The 22177-nt window shown below is 40.4% G+C and overlaps 3 protein-coding genes across 6 annotated transcripts in view; all 3 read right to left on the bottom strand.

Moving 5' to 3' along the window:
• Positions 1-6992: 6992 nt before the first annotated feature.
• LOC130200118 (homeobox protein abdominal-A homolog) lies at positions 6993-15463 on the bottom strand. The gene is made up of 3 exons (XM_056424104.1): positions 9828-15463; positions 9342-9508; positions 6993-8148 (listed from the first exon to the last, which is right to left on the bottom strand). The coding sequence occupies exons 2-3, from the start codon at positions 9439-9441 to the stop codon at positions 7604-7606; spliced, it is 645 nt and encodes a 214-aa protein (XP_056280079.1). The 5' UTR covers positions 9442-9508; positions 9828-15463; the 3' UTR covers positions 6993-7603.
• Positions 9880-22177, bottom strand: part of hoxc10a (homeobox C10a) — a 54363-nt gene continuing 42065 nt past the window's right edge. For 2 of the 4 annotated variants that reach the window (XM_056424090.1, XM_056424091.1), the window contains one exon: positions 9886-9968. The gene's annotated coding sequence lies outside the window, so the exon portion shown is untranslated. Of the gene's footprint in view, positions 9969-22177 lie in introns of all 4 variants that reach the window. The other 2 variants (XM_056424087.1, XM_056424088.1) reach the window with 2 other exon arrangements.
• hoxc4a (homeobox C4a) lies at positions 17327-19616 on the bottom strand. Its single transcript, XM_056424097.1, has 2 exons — positions 19051-19616; positions 17327-18538 (listed from the first exon to the last, which is right to left on the bottom strand). The coding sequence occupies exons 1-2, from the start codon at positions 19484-19486 to the stop codon at positions 18180-18182; spliced, it is 795 nt and encodes a 264-aa protein (XP_056280072.1). The 5' UTR covers positions 19487-19616; the 3' UTR covers positions 17327-18179.

Raw genomic sequence — 22177 nt, 5'->3', positions numbered from 1 at the left:
ATATTTGCAAAGATTCTTTCTTTTAAAACTTTAAAACAAAATGTTCTCAAGGTAATACAAGTATTTAAAAATGTATTGAAGTAGTTTCAGTTGACACAAACTGGGCTTATATGTGTGATATGACAACATATAGAGATGACCATGGACCATTATTTGTAGATGCAAACATATATTTAGATTCATTCTCCAGCCGTGTGAGAGCTCAAACAGAACTCAAACAGAACTCAAACAGAACTGTAAAATTGGGAAAGTTGTGAAGCATAAAGCACATAAAACTAAGTCTGTTTGGAAAAAAAAGTAGACACTGAATATTGACATCCAAACATCAGTATTCTGATACATTTCAAACATACTGATCAAATGTTTTTATCTGAGATATTTCCACAAGGATCTTGGTTTCGAGAAAAAACGTTTGAACTTGCATTGATTAGATTATGTGTGATAAAGCCGTCGGGTGTGCATAATTGTTGGGTGATCAATAATGGTCAACATGTGGCATTTAGCATGGTGACTGTTGTGATTACAAGTTCATTCATTTGAGATCTTCAGAGGGAACGTGAGCTCCATCCAGCAGGGGACTCTGTGACTGTGCACAGTGTCGCTCACCACAGCTGAGACAGTTTGATCACCAACTTACCTTTTTATTGTCACCGATCATCCTTAACTGGGAAGCATTTAAAATGTCATTGATCTTGATAATGCCGTGGCGTAATATGACAGTAACAGTTGTATGAGATTCAGGAAGTCAAATTTCCAAGATTGATGAGTCGTAGCAGTTGAGTTATAATCCATCTACCTGAGTAATGCTCTGGCTCTGTTCCACACGAAGGAGCAGACAAATAAATAAAACCCATAAAGGTGACACTGGAAATTGATACTTAACAATCATCTTGAGCAACAAGCACCTGGAGAGACTAGTGGGCAGCAGTTACTACTGTGGAGGGAAAAGGCTGAGAAGGTTAATAGGTCATAAAAAGAACAAAACCTCCTAAAGGCCAGGCATAAAGGTTCAGGGTTTTGCTCAACAATCGACCAAAGCATTGCATGCCAGTCGTTCTATGGGATGGTTTTACTTTTATTATTATTTTAATTGTACAAATCATTCAATTATGAAGCAAAATTATTCAAAAGCAAAACTGAAAATGGGTCCCAAATTGGCCATTATCTTAAATATTGCACATTGTATTTGTTAACAAGAGTAGATGTTGCCGTCTAGCCAACAAGGTTGTGTCCTAAATGGGACATAAAACAGTGTCATTCATAAACATGTTCTACACAATGCTTTGAAGTGTACCAGGTTGTTCACGAGGTGAACATGCAGAGAAGGCATGCAAAATTGGGTTTCTCATTTGGTTTTGACTTGTGATGCGTCTCTCCAACTTTGCCTTGTATCTAGAACATGTTTAGATTCATGAGTCAATTAGATTGTCCATGTAAATTGTTCCCTGAGTTTCTGTTTTGGTCATAATGGTACATTTTGTTTTCCTTTAAAGGTTTGATATACAGGATTTAGAACATTCATGTAAGAGCAAACAACTACTTGCAAAGTAAATATATAGTGGTATGAAGTTTACCAGCAAGGGGATGGGCATGAAGTCAGTCTCCATTTGTGTGTGTTGTAATCAGAGCTTGTTTACAAAGCTGTGCCGGCTAAGCGTGTCTTTCACTGCGCAGCGAGTTTCTCTGTTCTGCCCCACTGGCTAGCTCGTTGCCGCCGCTCTGCACTGTTCATGTGGCATTTGCCACCAATACGCAGCCTCAAATTATATTGTAGCGCCTAGCCTCCCAACATAATTATCAATCCCAATATGTCAAATACCGACACTTCGTGAATGGCCACGAGCTTCAAACTACGGCTCTCCAGGTAACCCTTTAGTATCGGCCTTTGTCAGTTTCCACTCGTTACATAGTGTCATAGTGTCTTCTTAAAATGAACTTCCATCTTCACGGGAAGTTAGGTTTAGGCAACAAGTCCTCTTAGGTTTAGGCCAAGAGCGTAGTTGGCATTAACCTGACTGACGACTCATACCAAGTGACTTTAACGACTCACATTAATTATAGTCTGGACACAAACTGCTGTCTCCTTGTTGATCGTCCTGTGTTTCACCTCCATTCCCATCTGGCATATTGTATGTGGATGGACTTTTTCAAAATCATTGGCTATGACCATTTCATGATGCGGGTGGGTTTACATTGGAGTTAATCCAAAGTGGGGTCGGTCGGTATCAAACTGTTTGTATTCAACAACAATAGCCCCGGTTATACTTTCCACAAAGACGGTTGCACAGACATGAGCTGGCATGGAGTCATGACTCAGTTGCACCTCGCGACAAACCGTCATTCTTAAAGCTCGTCAAAGTTGATAATTGCCTCTCCCCATCTGCATCTGCATTGTAAGAAAATGTTGCATGTGCAGGCACAGAAGAAAACCTCCTTTATGGAACCTCCAAGAGTGTCTGATGGTGTAACATTGTGTGTGTGGACACTCCCGACCCTTGAATATGCGTCAAGCATAAATCACGCTTTCAGCCGAGAGCTGTGTGGAGGTAATAGATATGCTCCGAATTCTGTATTGAGCACCTTTAATTAAAAAGGTCTGTTGTATAATATTTAACGGCATCCTTAGCACCTCCTTAATCACTAAAGGTGAGGAGAATATAAGCCAAAGCATTCTTTGTAAATGCATTTAGAATAACTAGAGCACACTATTAAGAGCAGGCTCTGTCACATAGACATTATTATCATTGAGCCTATTTTCTCCATTCCCATTAAGTAATTTTGGAGTTAATGTTGGAGTAAGGTGCACATCCCTTTCTCTCGGCCGTACACCATTTATAAGATGAACCTATGTTTGAGAAAAGCATGTGCACTTGAGTTTAGTCTTTCTGCTCACACATGTTTTCTGTAGTGGGGGCATCCTGGTCCTGCCTGAAAGAGTACACTCCCCCTTATAAATGTATTTGTGGGTATATTTACTGCTGTAATGTTAGTCCGCAACCATCCAACCACTGCCAACAAATGTACATGTGTGAAGAATAGAATAGCATGACGGCATTGATTTTCCAGAAGAAGAACATATATTCAGAAAGGAAACCAAAAAAAGGAGAAACAAACCTTCATTATGTTTATTAGTTAAGGTCTTCTGCAGAGATGTTATTAAAAAAAAAGTCTTAAGACACAATTTCCATTTTCCACTTTGACCTTTTAAACCCATGTCACCTGATGTCTACCAGGAAGGATCTTGGGAGGGATGCACACATTGTAAATGGTAAAAGATTAAATATATTTACCTGTATTTAAAGAAAATAATGCATATTATCATATAGTAAATATGTTATGCATGGAAATTGAGTTAGAATATGTCCCCATAATAGAAAGTAGCTTGCCGTAGTAAACAATCTTTCAACTTGTAAAATGCTAAAGATGCCAAAAGTATGTGGAAGCTGAAAAAAATTAGTTCTTTTCAGTTTACATCATTCAACTGAAGATGTACATTACAACTGGGGATAATTCAACATCAGAGATGTCTGGAACGCAGCAGAAGTCAACAATCTCCCGCACTCTAAAAGGTTATACTTTCTTATTTAAATTATATATGTAATTTAATTATTGAAGAATGCACTCATATTGCCTGAAAATGGTAAAAAACTAACTTCACACGAGTAAACTGAACTTGTACCTTTGTGTCCCTGGAGTCCATGCTGAGCTCAGCGCTGCACATGTGCAGTAGAGCACTACAGGAGACGTTACAGTGTGGACTGGAAACTTGGGGAGAAGCAGATTGTTTTATAATTGTCAAGGTTAGTTATTCAACTTCTACATTCGTCAACTATGATTTCATTATTAACAACAACATTTTGGCAGACCATTATTTTCGGTTTAGTTATACTCCTGGTTAGCTAACAGTGGGTAACTAACCGCCATGTCATTTCCATGAGGGTCTGTAGTGGTAGCTACATCCATGAGAGCCTTGCCCAAATGTATTGAGCTCCTTTTTAAATGCTAAGTTGATAAACCAGAGCTTCTCATTAGGACGCAAAGAAGAAAACAAATTGAGTTATGAGGAATAAAAGAAAGTATTTCTCAGTAAATAGAATAAGTTTCCAAATTGCATAAACATAAAAACACAAAGGTTTTGCATGATGTGAGCCTGTCTGTCCCATGCACAGTGAGTCTAGCAGATTTGGGGTCATCTCTTAACTTGGTACAACATGTTGTGTTTGTGTTCTGTTTTGTCCTTGAAGGTTATGCAGAGCGGCAAATAAAGATCAGACTTCTTTGAGTCCTTGGACCAATATATTGCATGTTTCCTTCACATCTAGAGTTGAAACAAAGAATTGCTTCTAAAGAATCTTGTGAAAGTGTTCTTTATGTTTTTACGGTAAGGCTAACCAGCGGCTGACTGTGGCCGAATATTTACCGACTTGAGGGTGATATTGACCTTATAGCTCAGAAAGACAACATGTGATGCAGTTTCTTCATTTCCCCCTACTGGTATCCAGTGATGTCATAGCCATAAGGGAGACTGTGTCTCCCAGTTTCCCTCTGTGATGATGAAAGGGATTTCTACAAACTCTGTCTTGTAAGTATCTTGTATTTTGTTATTGTGAAGGTTTTACACTGTCAAGTCAAAAATCTCCCCCCAGTTTCAACCGTTCTTTAGATCCACATTCAGGTACCATCGTGGATTTCACACCGGTTCCTGTTGACCTGAAGCCAGTCACAATGCAGGATATGTTTTGAGGGACGCTATTGAAAGCCATGCTCAAACCATGTGACTTATTTTTATAAGGCTTAAGAGTGAATGTCTTGTTTGTATTGCCTTGGCTTTAAGATGCTCATGATGGCACTTTGTTCAAATAAAAGAGAATCCCGGAAGTTTTATTTCTCATCAGTTGTCTGTAGTTTACCCAAAGTGATAAACCTCATAAAATGGTTTGTTTCTCCTTTTTGTAGCTGGTCTAAATACATTTAATTTCCCTCTAAAATCAACAGCCGCATCCTGGTCAATTCATTATTATAATTGATTTGCTCTGATAGTGATCTCCATGAAATAAATAACACAAGACTATAAGCTTACTGTGATGGTAATATGATGAGCTTCTGGCTTTACTTTGGTTGAACGCAGGCCCAAATGCTTTGAAATGTACTTAAAGCAGCATGTCTTTTGTTAAGGACATGGACGTTTTGTTTTCATGGCGGCTTAAGAAAAGTCTTGGTGCAGAGAGCATTTTTCAAATCTAACGCCAAAATCAGTTTTACAACAGCTGCAAATGGGACAGTGGAACATCAGTCACTGTAAAGGACATGCACAATGCAAAAAATTCAAAATTAATGATGGACCGTAACCAAAGCTGGTTTCATGGCACCATGGCTGGCATCATTTATCACTGCATCGCTCCACTCCGGTCAATGCACACAATTTAAAAAAGAAAACATGTAAGGATTTTTGGCTTTGCGGATTTTCCACTCTGCAAACAGATGTCGTCAAACTGAGGTTAAGTGAGTAAAAAGGAAATAATTACTTTAGTTGCTCACTAGGAGCCAGCCAATGTCAGAAGAACTGGCTAATTCAATGTTGAAATAGGAGTAGACTGTTCCCCCTTGCCGTGAGGCCCTCAAGGGTGGGCTTTTCATGACCCTTGGGGATCCCCCTTGACCCCATCCACAGAATTACTGCACTCCAGTGTGTGAATCCTCCTGGCTTTCAGTGTCTGTAAGGAGAATGTAGTGAGGAACCAGAGGTAAAGTTCCTCTTGAGCCACAGCACCATAACACCATCAATCACCCAGCATATGTACAAGAATCTCAGGAATTCAACACTGTCTGCTTCTTCTTCACAACCCCCTCTTTCTCTCTTTGTAGACGAACATATTTGAAGGGAAGAACTTTTTCTTGCTTCGTCTTTTTCTTTCACTTGCCTTTCATACTTTTCTCTCATAGGCTGTCACCACATCTTTAATACATATGTGATGTGGACCTTATTTTATTGGTTACAACATGTCCACAGAGCTGTTATGTAGCTCCAATGAAAACTATTGAGACCTGCTAGAAATGGTGTCAAATATTTACCAGATGACAGCTGATCCACTGACTGATTACCTCATGAATTGGGAGCAGGAAGTCATTCTATCCAGGACGACCAGGGGATCAGCTTCCTCATTTCATAGCTGTCAGTAGTCCTCTGGCAGCTCGTTCACAGGACAGCCACATACCTGTATATAAAACTGTCAGCAGGTCAGAAAAAACGTGTGTAGTTGTGTTAGGTACATTGCTATTTGCTACCCCGGCTCACATTATCAAGTGTAAGAGGAGGTTTAATCCTTCATCGTGAAAGTTGCTGTCTATGTTATGTGTAAAAAAAATGTCGAGAACCTGCGACCCAATTATGTCAAATAAAAGCATAATTCCCTGTGGGCGTAATTTAGCTCAGTGAGTCGAACATTTTGAAATCATACATAACAAACGGAAAACAATGTTTCCACAATATCATTTACATTTGAGAATCCACTCGTCACAATGGCTCTTCAATGCTTTTGAGGATAAGTTGTCATTAGTGATTGAACCTCACTGGTCTGCTATGGCCTGCGGGCTGCTGGAACTTAAATAGCCCCTGAGAAGGAGGCCAGCCCCAACTTACAAGACTACAATTTGGCTATTGAGAAGACAAGGCCTGGGAAAGAGAAGGCAAGAGATCTTGCCATGGTGCCCAGTGGGTTCAGAGCTTGTGGTTGGAGTGCTGGAAGGACTGCCTTGTCTCAGTGATTAATGGTGGAGAACTCGGAGGCAGGAGCGAGGGAGAGGCTTATGTGGCAAGATTGTGCAACTTGAATGCATACTACTGTATTTTTTTTAATGAATCTAAAGCGTGCTTTAATTTGATTACTTTCTGATTTTTTTCCCCCTTTAAGATCTGATTCCTTAATCATGAAATATTGTTGACAAATTGTAACTCTAATCAGCAATGAATAAGGTAAACACGGTATGAGTGCTAGGTTTTCCAAAATGCGTTTATTAAGCATGTACAGTATATAACATGTAAATCAATCAAGAACCGTATCAAAGACTTGCCGTATCCTTTAATGACTTTAACTCAAATATAACATCATTGGATTTTAACATTATTCTGCACATTTCAGTTATCATTTTACACAAATGACCAGTTATTTACAATAGATAATAAAAAGAGCCCAAATGTTACACTTGAAAATATGATAACCACTATTATTTGACAAAAGAGGGAAACAAACAAATCACCCATGATTCCCATGCACTAAACATGTAACAACAATATAAATATAACAGCCATAAAATCACACCAAAACATGTCATTAATTGTGTTGTGCATGCCGTGTGAGTACAATACGAGCAGCAAGTTTGACCTGCGATCTTCAGTCACTGTGCCTGAGAAATACAAATTATATCGCTGTAGCTCTCCTTTAATTAAGATATCTTCATATTTAATTAAAATGTTTCATGAATGGTATGTGAAAGGGATTTCAACCCAGGGATGCTAATAAGACATCCACCAGTCTATCATAAGTGAAAGTGGATGTATCATTGAGATTTTGATGAGCACAGGAGGGATGGCCATTATGGGGCCCTAGGGCCAGTTTGAAATGCCAGCATGGTGATGACTATCTGCGCCTGTACAGGAGGGCAGAGGACCATTTGCAACAGATGGAAGTATGCAGCTCAGATGGGTAAGGTCTGCGGGGTGATTACACTGACCACTGCTGGCATCACTGTGAGCGCCAAAGAGAGAGGAGGACATAGGAGCGTAACCTGTGTCGTGTAGCTCTGAGAAAGAAGTCCGAACAACATATTCACCCTGAAACCTCAGCTGCTCCGCACATGAGCTCAAGCTGAGGGAAGGGTTATAGGGAGACCCCTGGGAAGAACCTGCCACCTTTACATGCCTCCGCTCTTTTTTGTATCTCATCCTGCGGTTCTGAAACCAGATCTTGACCTGGCGGTCGGTGAGTCGCAGCCCAGCAGCCATTTCCAGCCTCCGAGGACGACACAGGTAAGGGCTGAAGTGAAACTCCTTCTCCAGCTCCAGCAGCTGCCCTTTGGTGAAGGCCGTTCTCTCCCTCCTGACACAGAGCATTCCCCTGGCTGACAGATCTGCCACCACACCACCGCTGACTGATGCAGGAGGAAGCACATAAAGAAGAGAGGGCGTTAAGAGCAAGTGCAACATTTCTAACAGGTCTATCCTGAAACATATAGCCTCTATGGACTTCAAGTGCCAGTGACTACCATGTTAATCCTCAACCAATCAACCTGGGACAAAATAGGGCCCTCAGCTCTTCCTGTATATTCAGTCATGCTTGAGACACGCTACAAGACCGGCTGTCTACTGTGTCATGTGTTCAGGGAAAGTTACCTCCCGAAGAAACAGTCTGGGGGAAACATCTGACGCCACTACGGTTGCCTGACAGGCCACATTAATCACCGCTATACGCATGGAAGCAGACCTGTCAAATCCCCATCTCAGTCACTTAAAAGGTACCTTGGGACCACCACTGAAAATAACCACCATTAGAGATTCAATTCGACTTGTATATGAGCGATACCAGGGCCCTGTTGATAACAACATAACACACAGGGGTTAATGGATACCTAATAGGCCTAATAATAATGACCTTATAGAGAAAAGTGCTCTCCTCAACACCAGACAGGCAGACTGTAGCTTCCTTGTTGATTGTAGTGTCGAGATTGGGATGTTTTCATCTATTTTTGTTAATTTAAAAAAAACATGTTGGTAAATCATATAAACAATAAAAATGTGTATTTTTTGTTTGAAACTGTACCCTATTTGTATATATTTAATATTATTATTTTCTATTATGATTTACACTCAAATGAAACATATTATTCAAAGGAACAACGGATAACGGGAGTGATGATGTTTGCTGATTAAGATGCAATTATTGAAAAGAAGATTCTTAGTTCAAAAAGTGTAGTTCTGTTCTACTCACTATAGCTTTCAAACATTATCACCAACAGCAACCCAGAAGAGCAAACCACTATGAACAAGACAGTGGCATTTAAGTGAGCAGGTGACACGTTATTATATTAACTCAGACTTTTGCTTGCGCTGTTTGTAAATGTTGTTATCAGGTAGATTTGGGGCTGAATGTGTTTTCAGTTGTCTTCATGGAACAAAGAGTCTAACAGCTAAGCTGCATATATATATATTCAATGCCAAAAATTGGGGAAATGTTCATTCAATTTGTATTGATGGAATCACCCCATCACTGCACTGAAGATAGTGCACTCAGTTTTAGCTTTTAAACTTAAAAAAAGTAAATGAAAATAAACAAAACCAGACTTACCAGATTGTTCAGAATCAGTTATCCGTGGCTTCATCCAGGGAAAAATTACTCCTGAATGGCAGATGGTGAGTAGACTGCAGCTCCTGCTCTTGATGTCCATCTTGCCCTTGGCATGGCAGTGACCCAGAGGCTCCAGTGGGCACTGAAGCTGGTCACCTGGGTTCAACCTGCAACGGACATGAGCAAAGGAGGTCATGTTTTGATGATTAAGTTCAGCTTCTTGGCCTCCACCTCCTCCTTTTTCAACGTATCCCGCGTTTAGTTTTGGCACTTGTCCGGAGCTCATAGCAAAACTGTTGCCATGCAGCTGCAATGGCAGGGCAGACAGCTCATCAAAGTGTCTCAGATAAAACCAGGAATCCCTCAACAGTAGTAAAGATAATACTTCTGTCTGTCTAATATCCGATCACAATTAACCTGAATGTATAAAGCCATGCAGGGAAGAGCACTTGAAACAACCATGTGGAACATTTGAATAATATTTACCAGAAGGGTGCCGTAGTCACGTGTGGCCGTCCTCCAATAGCAGAGCACGGGAGTTGGAAAGAGGGCAACTTGGGGCGACCGAAGGAGCTTCTGCGATATTTCTTCAGACAACATTTCTATGGGTAGCCTGCGTCCCTTTATCTATAAAAACATAAAACGGAATATGAGTAGACGCCAACAACTGTGTAATAAGTGTGAAAGAGAAAGAGTGGGCTGTGTTTACGCGGCGTGAGAGAAACAATGGCAGAGAGCGGGAGACTGCACAGTGTGGCGAGGAACCTCTAACTGCTAACCGAGTGTTGGTTTCTTGTAATATCGTCAATCTTTTGACAGGACGCGATTGTTAGAAGGACCTTTGCAGCTGCACCTCCTGAACTTTAAGTGGTAGGTTTGACCAGATAAGAACGTGAGGAATTCCTGTTTAATTATGTCTTTGAGCTAGAATAATATTCTGGATAATAGCGCATCGTCGACCACAACTCATTATTTTTGCTTCAGCTTTTTTAGATGTAAAACGCCTTTAAAAAAATTAATTTCGGGGTGCATTTTTCTCCAATTTAACATAATGAGAAATACCCCCCCCCCCCCCTATTTCTATGCTATTAGCTGCTCTATATGGGCACTCTGCAATAAGCCTGCATTTTGCCTGTAAAATAAATTATTCCGATTATTTTGGATAATTTGGTTTGCAACTCATTTAACTGCCCACTATAAATCGGCGGTCTTTTCCTTTAAATAACAGCATATGCTTATAACTGTTGGAGTGGAAGTATAGCTTTGGCTTAATAGGATTCAAGGGGAGTGGTCAAACAAAGGCATGACAGTCATTGCCACACAAAGACAAAGGAGGCAATCATTTGAGATTTTTTTCCAGCGCATTTGCATTAAGCAGTCATCACTGTACAATATCAAGTGGCTCTGTCTTTGGCCCTGCATGCGAGGCGACGGACACACACGGCGGACGTTTTGGATGCACACACACTCCGCTTGCTACACGGCAGTGGACTAAAGAGTAGGGGGAGATAGATGTTCTGCAGAGCCCTGATTAACGCCTGTTTAGAGTGCAGCATAGAGTTTAGGAAAACACTCAAGGAACATGGAAATATCGCGAGGAAGGTGAAAAGCACTTAAACAAAATGCGAATTTTGCAACTTCATTTAAAAACCATAATAAAAATGTTGCGGGGAAATATGTGGGGCTAAATGATACATAAAGTGTGGCCAAACTGAGTTATCTTTTGGAAGAAAAGAAAACTCATAAAACCAGATTGCTTAATTTCAACCGAGCACACTATATGCAAAGTGGATAAATAACTAGAATAATGAAGCCATCACAATTATTAAATAAAACAGTGCACCCAAAAGCATCTTCTAAAACGAGAGTTTTCTGCATATTCTGTGTATCAATCTTAGTTGAAGCAAGTTCCTTCTGGTGTTTCACCACAACAAAGCTGTCGAGAAACCCCTCTTTAGATGTCTCACAGCGGTGATGGATTATGCACTCAGGGTTGCAAAGCTTGGAAGAAGAGGAGCCTTCCTTCCCCCTTTTCCGTTTCACCCTGCTTTGGCTGCCACCATCACTGAGCTTTTACCTGGTCACGTCCTTGGATGTTTTTTCTTCTTTATTCTGTATTGAATCTCCAAGGACACAATACCACACAAACAAAGTAGAGATACACCATTACTTATTATTGGTAACCATCAACCCCAAAATGATCCAGAAAATAAATATGTATTTAAATATATTTACATCTGCTTGTATCGGTAAATCCACCAACTACAGCATAATACGAATAATAGCAGTGGCAATTATTATTAATATTATTATTATCTTGTAATTAAGCAGTATACATCAGCACTGACTAAAATGGGTGAAAGTAATTAAATTCGTTTTGTTTTCCTTACCTCACACCCTTGAACACACTCTGAATTGGAGATAGGATCTATGATATACTAGCTCAGCAAGACCATAATTTAGCTCCTCCGCGCCTCCACCACAATTCTCCGTGAACTCTGTTTGAACCGCCTCGCAGTGGCAATAAATCATTTTTCTCTCTCACACAAAAGCGCGCCGGTCGCTCTGGGTGTCAACCCTTTTACAATTCCTCCTTACCTTCTGCGCTCTCTCGCCTGCTGACACAAACAACCGAGCAAATCGTCGATAAACTTTTATTTTTCATACCAATAACTTACAACGCTATTGGGTAATGGGGGAGTATCTGCAACTGCGCACACGTGGGACAATCTGCAGAATACAATTATTGTATTTGTATTTCATTTACCACATAAATTATATATTCCTTAAACTCAAAATGCTCAATTGTTTTTCAGAGCTCAACGAATACAGGGATGAGTTAATGTATTTGCAGGGGACAGAGCTGGGCAGATAAGAGGAGACTGAGGGAGAGCTGGGAGAAGACGGTAATGGGCAGAGGATGCTGTCGGTTAAAACGGTGCATACAAATGGCGCTGTCTTGGCAGCGCAAGGAGAAGATTTATGGGCCCGGTGCCCTATATTGCTGTAAACAATGCAGAGTGAAATGAAAGGACTAGTTTGCAGACTGCACTTCATAAAGTGAGGAAAACACATATTGTCAATTTACCAAACAAGTCCCGACTTCTGCAGAAGCATGCATTATCATGGAGTATTAATTCGGGTATTTTTTAAAGCACAGCTCACTGTAAATTCTGGCTTGTCTGTGGAGAGTGCACAGCCATAAATCCTGTTGCTCGGAGCCGATGGATATCTGAACATGTCAATTTCGGAAATGACTTACTCGGGGGAAATATGTGTATTCAACTGAATATATTTTAAAGTATAACAAATATATATATATATATATATATATATATATATATATCTATAATGTATTTTTTCCGATGAAATCTGAATTATACGTGTCCATTTTAAAAGACTGTGTGTGTGTGTATGTGTGTGTGTGTGTTAACTTTTAAAGCCATTTGGTTCTTATTCTTAACTAATGATAATTGGCCTGTTTGACTGTTATAAGCAAACCTTTAACATCATCAGAAAATATTAATAGGCTATCTTAAATTTATAACTGCATATAATGTATCCATTAAATGTATTAATCTGGGGGTGATGGCAGGTTTCAATTCTATGTTTTACATTTTAGAAGTGAGGTGAACCTTTTGTGTCTTTACACCTCCAGATGATGTACTTTACCCGTAACATTCAATTGTCAGTAACATTCCAAATGCTGCAGCAGATGTGCTCAAAGTATGAGACTAAAGCAACTAGTGGCCACACAAATGCACCAGAGAATCATTTTCAGAGAGAAAATCAAATAAAAAGCACATTTGCACTTAACCAATACGTAATTGTAGATCTATAGTCTCAGGATCCCAAATTCAGATCACTTCTGCTAATGAAAAGTGAATAACATAATCATAACTCAATCTAGTGACTGTCTGGGCCCCCAGTGACACCTTGAACTGAGGGGAAATTACTATAATTTCTAAGGTCTTCAACGATGCAGCAAATAGGCTAATGAAAAATTTCTCAGCGAGGCATTATGATGACATAAAGTGTTACTGGCAAGTTTACCCTGCCATCATGTCTTGTGTGATGTGATGCTGGAGTCTGCAGCGGGATATCAGTGTTGATCCAAGCTGCTTTGTCGTCCCCCTGCTTGAAATGTGTGCCAGCACCGACAGAAAATCATTTAACATGTCTGATGGAGTTTTTAAATCTAGTTTTATGTAAATGTATTTAACTCAACAGACACACACACACACACACACACACACACACAGACAGACACACAGACACATACACATCTACGCACACACACGTATGCACGCACAGGGGCACCAACACACAAAAAAGACATGATGCATCTGCTCCCAGGAGTGAACGGATGGGAGAGAGATTTACGGATTTATGACACACCCACTGCTGGTCAATGCGAGAGAGCCTCTCTGTCCCTGGAAAATAGCAGCGTGACCCCTGTTTCAACTCTCAGCCTTTATGCAACTGCCATGGCTGCCGTTTAAACACACCACGCCATAACAATACACCTGTCATCGCAAACTAAAGTGGTTGAAGAAGACACACCTGAGACGAGTGGAAAACACGTTTGTAGCTATACCTAGACAATAAAAACAGGCAATAAACCAAACCACCGACACGACAGCTGATCATTTTGGTTTCTTATTTGCCTCTTGTTAAAACATTTCGATGGCTGTTTGTGTAAAGTCTGTTATCCTCCTCCTCCTCCGAGAGAGAGTCCTCGCCAGAGGTGCTCATAAATCACATGGAGCCTGCAGCGGTGCAATGTGAGCTGAAATCATGTGTGATTCAACAGTTTCGAGTCAGAAAAGAAACCAGTTAGGGCTAAGTAAGTGTTGGAGAATTTAAACACTGAAAATGCATACAATAAAATATATATTCCGGCAAAAATAAAGCCAGTTATTGTGTTGTTTTTCATTCATGTTGATCTGCTGCAGGTAAGACTAACTTTAAAGTTAACAGATGTGAAATGTGGAGTGATTTGGTTGCTTAGAGTATACGTGGGCTTGCTATCTCAAATAGTATGATGTCAAATATATGTGTAAATGTTTTGTTTTTTAAGTAATGAAGATATAATTTCCCATGCGTTCAAAGTTTAATAACAACAGGCGAGGAAATGCTGATTTATGACTGACACACGGCACCAGCTTTTGTTTAAACAGTCATTCTAAACATCACATTGTTTGGTCCCATAACAAATCCAGCAGGGCCTTATGTTGCTGTGTTAAGTATTTTTTGGCACAGCTTATGTCAACGAAAAGTCAAGACAGAAAATGCGAATGATATCTCATGTATAGTTTACACAAGTCTTCAATTACAAGAGGAAACAAAAAGCGACATGCCGCCATTGTTCAGTTTGAGAGTTGAGCTCCACCTGTAGCCTCGAACACATAGGAGGCGGAGCAGGATGAGTTATCACACAGGCTATGAATGAGAGACACAGATTCGCGGTTGTGGTTTCATATCAGCTGTTTATCTTAGAAAGCACGCTGTCGAATATGTTTCCCTGAGCGCTGAATAGTTGGTCATGCACAAGAGAGACCAGGCGCGTGCAGCTCACAAATAAGAACAAGTTGATACATCCAAGGCTGCTTGCAATAAACAGTAAAGAAATTCCAAATAAAGTCAACATAAAATAGCTTAATTATGTCATGGCAATAGCTCGCCTCACATTTAACGTTTTTGTAATAATAACAGTGGAGCATAGAGCAACAGTTTTTGATCACCACGCTTTATAAATTAAATTACATAGAAATAATTTGCATTTGGATTAAAAATAGTGTCAGGAAAAAGTTTGCAACGTTTTTTTTAACTTGAAGTTCCCTGTCCATAAACTAATCATATGACCCACTGTCCTACTGTCAGAAACACCACGCTATAATTGGCAGCTTGTTTTGGAGCGGAAGTACTGACCTGAGGCCAGTTATTCTTTTAAGTCGAACAGAAGTCGCACAGACTATTTTTAGTACTTCCTATTTTTGTGACTTTAGGGAATGTAATTAATTCCTAGAAAATGGGGACATTTTTAATTATTGCTGCTAATTTTAATTAAATTGGTAATTGTATGATTTTAATAGGGGTGTATAACGGGAACTTTGCCCGTGTAATACACGTACAAAATAATGTATTTATTCACCATGCAGACTTGTATAAGGCTTGAAACACAGATAATCTGAATCAAGCATGTCTAATCAAACTTCGGTTATTAATGCATTAACTCCGGTGAAAGTAACAACAACGATGCAGGTTCGGAGGTCCTGCAGATCTGTTGGATGCAGAGATCAGGACTTGTCCGAGAGTCCGACACTGCCCTGGGTCACTCTGTGTAACAAAAGTCGCAACACATTCAGCGATGGCCCGCCGCAGGCCTCTCTGGCACAACGCAGACAAATCCACAAAGAAAGCCGAGGCCAAGGGGGACCAGTGAGGGCGCGCACAGAAGGTACACGTATAGAGAGGGAGTCAGGTCACAGGGTTGGGGAGGTCGGCCATCCAGATTGAAATGAGCCAAATGGGACAGAAAATGTGTCCTCGAGGTGAACTCGGCCTTCTCCCACTTCGCCCCCAAACTTCAATAAAGTACCTTTTCAGCCTCGCGACGTGGAGGCGACAGGGCCTAGAAAGGAATTGGAGGGATGCTGCGACTGTGGCGAGCACATTAATTTCTCTAATCTGTCCAGCAACATAAAGGCCTTTGGATTCATTTTTCAACGCCGTCTCACCATTCTAGTGGCTCTCCAAAAGCCACGTCCAAAAAGCAGATGTTATCCGCTGTGGTCCAGTTAGAGTACTTTATTTCACAAGTCCATTTAAACTCTCACGTTTGTGAATAATAGAAGAAGATACGGTGTGGTAATATTTGGTAAATTCAAAACTGGCTGTTGCCAGAGCTGTTTTCCAGAACATAACACACGGCTCTGTGGTGAAAGATTAATGATGGGGAATACCTCTTCCCTTTGTGCTCCCTTGCCCCCCACTACGCCAGGCATTTTATAAGGTCTATTCATGTCACAATTCAATAATCTATCAAATTCATGCGGTCTTTGGGTTGAAGTCATTTCTAAACTGAAATCCTTCCGCACAGGTCTGTCCCAGAAAAAAACCCTATAAAAAATGAATGTATCTTTGTGCAAAAAGGAGAGATCTCAAGATACTTCAGTTGAGAGTTAGTTTGAGTGATATTTTATCAAATAGTTGTATGAGTCCAGCAGATCTCCAGTTGTTAACAGTCCAGTAGTGTCGGTCCTCTCGTGTGGACGATGACGTTGCTGTGAGACGGGCCGTTAAAAAAAATGGTAGTTGTTGTGTTTCTTGAAATCTCGAGCTGCTGCACACTGGAGGCAAAGCATTCACTGGGGAGACAGCATGTGAATGTGCAACGTGTTTATACAAGCAAACCCCCAAAGTGAACAGACAAGAAAACATCAGCATTGCTTTCTTTTAGATACAGAACCTGATAACAAAGGTCATGTTTACTCCATCACCACAAGACACGTTATAGAATCTATCTGCATTTCACAACTTTATTGTATTTATTTGTGTTTCTGTACATTTGAAAACTCAGCCGCATGGAGCAGAGGAGTGCAGAAATAAAACAGGGAAAATACTGTTACAAAATGAATAAGAATATTTTCACAACAATGTATAATCTAACAAATGTCCCCTTAAATTTAATGCATGCAGCTTTGTGTTCAAGTCAGGATGAAGGAACACTGACAGTCAGTGCAGAGTTGAGGGCCTCAGTGGCTCCTCAGTGGCTTCTCTTTAGCGTTAATTGAATGCCCTTCAGACTGTTGACACTTAATGCACAGCGCAAACTATTTCATATTCAGATTTTAGAAATAACTTCAGTCCATTATAAATTAGGCTTTAAAACACAAATACACATACTCACTCCCATCCACTCACTCACACACACACACACACACACACACACACACACACACACACACACACACACACACACACACACACACACACATCACACACGTATACACACAGTCTGCAGACAGTCTGTGCACGTTGCTAAAGACGCAAGAATGAGCTGCAGGATTTACAATCACAATTTAAAAACACAGTGATTCTTGTTTCCCTCATGAAATGTTCAAGTATTCACACATCTGTACACGTTTTAAGGTGATCCCTCCAAAAAAGCTATAAAACAATAGCAGACCTCATCTTGCCTAAAATGAAGTTCAACCAAACGTATATATAAAACTAGTAGACACTCACTGCTTTATTGACCAATATTATTAGCACAAGTACACTACACCCCGTTTATTGCATTTCACAATAATCTGCTTTTTAACGGTCTAATAAACACAACATCAACACCACAAAACTAAATTGTAAATCAAAATCCTGTTTCTGAAATACACGAGGTAATTCACACATTATTGTCGAAAACAATACAAGTTCAAGATCAATGGTGTGTTCCAGCTTTTTTATACCAAAAATAACTATTATATTGACTCCTTCCAGTGTTGTTTGAAATAAATAGATTGTGCATTTCACCTTGGGCATCTGGGCAAAAGAATGGCCCACAATAACATTTTGATAAAATGTATATTTTTTCTACTATTTTTTTCCTTCATTCAAAACATTTTTTAATAAAAAAACATCATCTTAATTGAGCTTCAAATAAATTAAACCCTGTGTCACGTAAAAATAATTAATCGGTATTCGCAATAATCCATGCTATATAACATGCAATTTATATAACTTTGGACTTAAAGGAAACCGCACAAGATAGCTACGAAAACAAAATATATAATTGTTCTATAAATAACCAGTCCTTGTTCCACTCCTTGCTTCGTGGTTTTATAACCTGGTAATATCCTCGCCATTCTGTGCTCCGGTGAGTTCGTCGGGGGCCTCAGTGTTAGTGGCCGAAGCAGCTGCAACAGCGCCGGCTGCTGAGCTTGTGTTGGACCCGGAGGAGGAAGAGGATCTCACTTTGGTGTTCGGAAGCCTGTGATCCTTTTTCCATTTCATCCTGCGGTTTTGAAACCAGATTTTAATCTGTCGCTCGGAAAGAACCAGGGTGTGGGCGATCTCGATGCGCCTCCGCCGAGTTAAATATCGGTTATAGTGGAATTCCTTCTCCAATTCTAAGACTTGCTGCCGAGTGTAGGCTGTCCTAGACCGCTTGGAATCCGTCCCATTGTAACCCGGGTTCGCTGGAAATAGGATAAGTGGAGAGAAAGGGAGACGGAGAAGGGAGGAAAGGAGGGGTAAACAAGAATGGCCTCGACTGAGATATAGCTAGAAAGATTTATTGGATATGAATGTTTAGCTGTTTGAGAAATTTAAATGGGAAGTTAAAAACTTCTCAGAGTAATGAGAGGACACTCACATCCAACTATGAGCTAAATTATTAATGCAAGATTACAAAGCTCAATTTTTTTCTCTTCTTATTCATTTCTCCCCCCTCTCACTATCGCGCAATACATAACAGCAGAAGCCACATGGTGATACGGCTGCCCTGAGTATACCTCGGCTATAAAATTTATGGTGGGTGTAATTACCAATGCCGAGTCGTAAATCCGCCTCAATTGTGCCATTTCAAAGGCTTCCCTGCTATCGGAGCAGGGGCTGGCAACGAGATGGGAGTCAGAGGGACTGATAAAGGGAGGGAAAGGGAGAGAGAAGCACGAGGAGTGCAGGGAACATAAACAGACAAGTTGCCTACCAGTGCTGACATGAATTTTCTTCATCCATGGGTAAACCACGGGCTGCTTGGAGGAGGCTGTGCTGTTTGGATGCTCCGGGGTAGCTTGGTTGCAGGCGGAGGTTGCGGCCGGTGGGGTGTCGGGGGACATGGACAACTGTGGTGTTTCACATGAAGCAGGTTGCCCTTTCCCTGTCAGCAGGTGCGCAGATTGGGGTACTCCATGTCCCCTTGGCGTGTCTGGTTCAGGGATGCTTGCACAGTTAAACTGGCGCTCTTGGTAGCTCGCCCGCGGAGGATATAACTCCTGATGGTGATGCTGGAAGCCAGTCTCCCTTGCGCGGCTGTAAAATTCTGGACTATGCTCAGGGATGTAGTTATTTTGAGAATATTCCTCGCATGGAGGAAATTTCGGATCAATGTAGTTAGACTCCATCAAATACGAGCTCATGATCATTAATTTCTGGAGTGGAAAATAATTTTTCTAGCTTTGTCGTTTTTCTGCTCCATAAAGCCCTCCTACTTGCGAGCAGCCCTGTAAAGTTACTTTTACCACGTGACCCAATGGCCCAATAGCAGAGTAAGAGGTAGTTCCCGGATAAGGAACCAGAGGTATTTTGCATACCTACAGTCGCCATTGTGGGCACACATGTCTCTCTCTCTCTCTCTTTCTCTCTCTCTCCCTCCCCCCTTCCCCTCCCCCTATCTCTTGTGTTACCAAGGCAATTGATCTTGGGGACAAAACTAGTATAGCTAGTTGCTGACCAAGGAAAAAATAAAACAGGCAAAATCCTCTGGTCTCAATTATTCAATGGGACAATAGGTAATTCACCAAGGAAAAGAAACGACAATAGCAAACCAATCATTTTGTTAGCCTACATGCCTTATATAAAGGTTATCTGATAATTAATGAAGGCACAATCTTTACTAACAGAACTTGAGCTGTAAAACTGATTACAATCCATTAATACGCTTAATAATCGGAGCTTTATCAGTTTTAATAAGATGATATTGCTGAAAGCATTTCAGCACAAATATTGAATATAGGTTTGTTGTGAATCTAAATGTCAGAGAAGACTGGTCAGTTGCTGGAGGTGTGGTTGATTTTTGAAAGTCGGCCTGATCATTTATAATGTTGGAGAAAGGTGGACAGCAAGCCTTAACAAAAGTCTTCATTCAATGATGAGATATGTGTCTATTGTAAAATGGTATCTTCCTCAGACTATTCATTAAAAGTCTCAGCCTTCATCTTTTGATTGGAAATTGGTGAGAATAACATCCGAACCGGTCCTGATTGAAGCTGTCATGAAGAAGCTGCTGGAACGAAGGTGGAGGGTGCTTTACAATGAAGCCAATAACATGATAAGAATGAAAAAGTCATGGTGCTTCTAGGGTATGAAACTGTAAGTAAAAAACTGCAACACATGCCGTTAACTTTTGATAACAACCTCTAATTCTGAAATATACAACCAGCATTCAATAAAAGCCTTTGATTTGTACACAAACAGAGGAAGTAGAGAACGGTCATACAAGTAGGGGCCAGACCACAGTCGAGCAGCAAACAGACCAAACTACCTCGATATTGTGAAATCTGTGAAGCCACAGAGCAAACACCGCTGGGATGTCACACACCTGACACCTGCAGCAGACACCACCAGCGTGATGTCACAGGTGACAAACATCGTCATGGTGTAACAGACGAGTCTCAGAAAAGTATAGGCTGCTGACTGCAGAGCAGTCCTATTGGGTCACAGATACGTGCAATCTGGTCAATGTTGGAGCAGTTATATGCCGGGCAGCTGAGATATGCATTCACACTATAAATGCAACTGAATTAATCAAATTATTAAATACTACTGAGGCTTTTTCTGACAAAAGTGCAGCTCTTGACTGGAAATGCATCTCTTCAAGCCACTGCTTTAAACATATTGAGAACCTCTGTTTACCTCTTTAGAGCCTCAAATAAAACAATGTGACAATATAAATCAGCTGAATCTTTACAACCTATATTTCATGAAAGAAAATGCTGAGGAATATTTTGAATAATGCATTGCTTTATGTACATAAATACAGGCAACTAATCTGTAAACACACATGTTTAAAATAGCCACATGCATATGTTATTCTCTTAAACTATATAGTTCAACTCATAGCCAAAACAATAACAACACTAGAACAATATGTCAGTCTCACTGCCTCCAAATGCTATTCTTGACTGAAGCGCTGAGCGCCAGCCACATTACTGGAGGTCTGCTGTGATATTGTAAACCGATCCTGGCTGTGTAAACTTGTCATGTGCTGTGTGCGTCCCATTCTTATCTCAGAGTCAGCTGTGGTCAAAGAGAGACACGTTCACTCCTATTAGCTCAACAGCAACCAGACTGTTAATATCTTGTATTGTTTTATTGTTATGATAGTCTACAGTCAACATTACAAGAAGGCAAAAAAACATATATAATAATAATAATAATAACAATAATAATAATGATAATGATAACAATAACAATAACAATAATCATAATCATAATACATGTCAGAGGCTTCACTTGAAGAAACATTAAACCGGAACAAAAGAAGCACACAAGTCAATCTATATGGGTCAAAAGTAGGAAATTGCAAGGTAACTGATTAATCTATTTTCACAGCAATAATGACATAATATGGTTGAGAACGAGACGTGAAATTGCGTTTCTGGCTGTCCTGTTTGTACAGAATGCGCACGACATTTCTATTACCCCTTGCGAGAATGTTAGAGGCGTTTTATAGAGCAATAAAAGCCGTAAATCAGTCACTTTTAAACGACCCCTGGTTCCTAACGTGTTTTACAGGGTCTGACACAGTAGTAGTCGCACACTGTCTGCACACATGGGTTTGCTCTCTGTGGCCTACCTACACAATCTACGGCTGTCTGGACTATGAATACACTTTGTGACAATGTTATTGCATTGCTAGTGCCTGGATGTAGGCGCTGTATATCACTGCTGCTTGTATGTTCAAAAAGAGAGAGAACAAAATCCAGAGAGACACGAAGAGCAGAAGGGCAGGAGAATCCATTGCGTGGTATTTCAGTTGCCCATGTATTCCTGTAGAGACGTATTTGCGACTGTTTGCGTTTCACACAAATTCGGTTCTACAGGGTACATATAGA

Source organism: Pseudoliparis swirei, chromosome 9, assembly GCF_029220125.1.
Source record: "Pseudoliparis swirei isolate HS2019 ecotype Mariana Trench chromosome 9, NWPU_hadal_v1, whole genome shotgun sequence".
Lineage (NCBI taxonomy): Eukaryota > Metazoa > Chordata > Actinopteri > Perciformes > Liparidae > Pseudoliparis > Pseudoliparis swirei.
The sequence above is the reverse complement of the archived record's forward strand: the minus strand, read 5'-3'. Positions and strand labels throughout refer to the sequence as shown.

Excerpts from the sequence above, each read along its gene's own strand:
- hoxc4a (XM_056424097.1), bottom strand. The coding sequence starts at position 19,486 with ATGATCATGAGCTCGTATTTGATGGAGTCTAACTACATTGATCCGAAA. Across the intron at positions 18,539-19,050 it reads GAAAATTCATGTCAGCACTG|CGAACCCGGGTTACAATGGG; the intron begins GTAGGCAACTTG and ends TCCTATTTCCAG.
- LOC130200118 (XM_056424104.1), bottom strand. The coding sequence starts at position 9,441 with ATGGACATCAAGAGCAGGAGCTGCAGTCTACTCACCATCTGCCATTCA. Across the intron at positions 8,149-9,341 it reads AACTGATTCTGAACAATCTG|TCAGCGGTGGTGTGGTGGCA; the intron begins GTAAGTCTGGTT and ends CTCCTGCATCAG.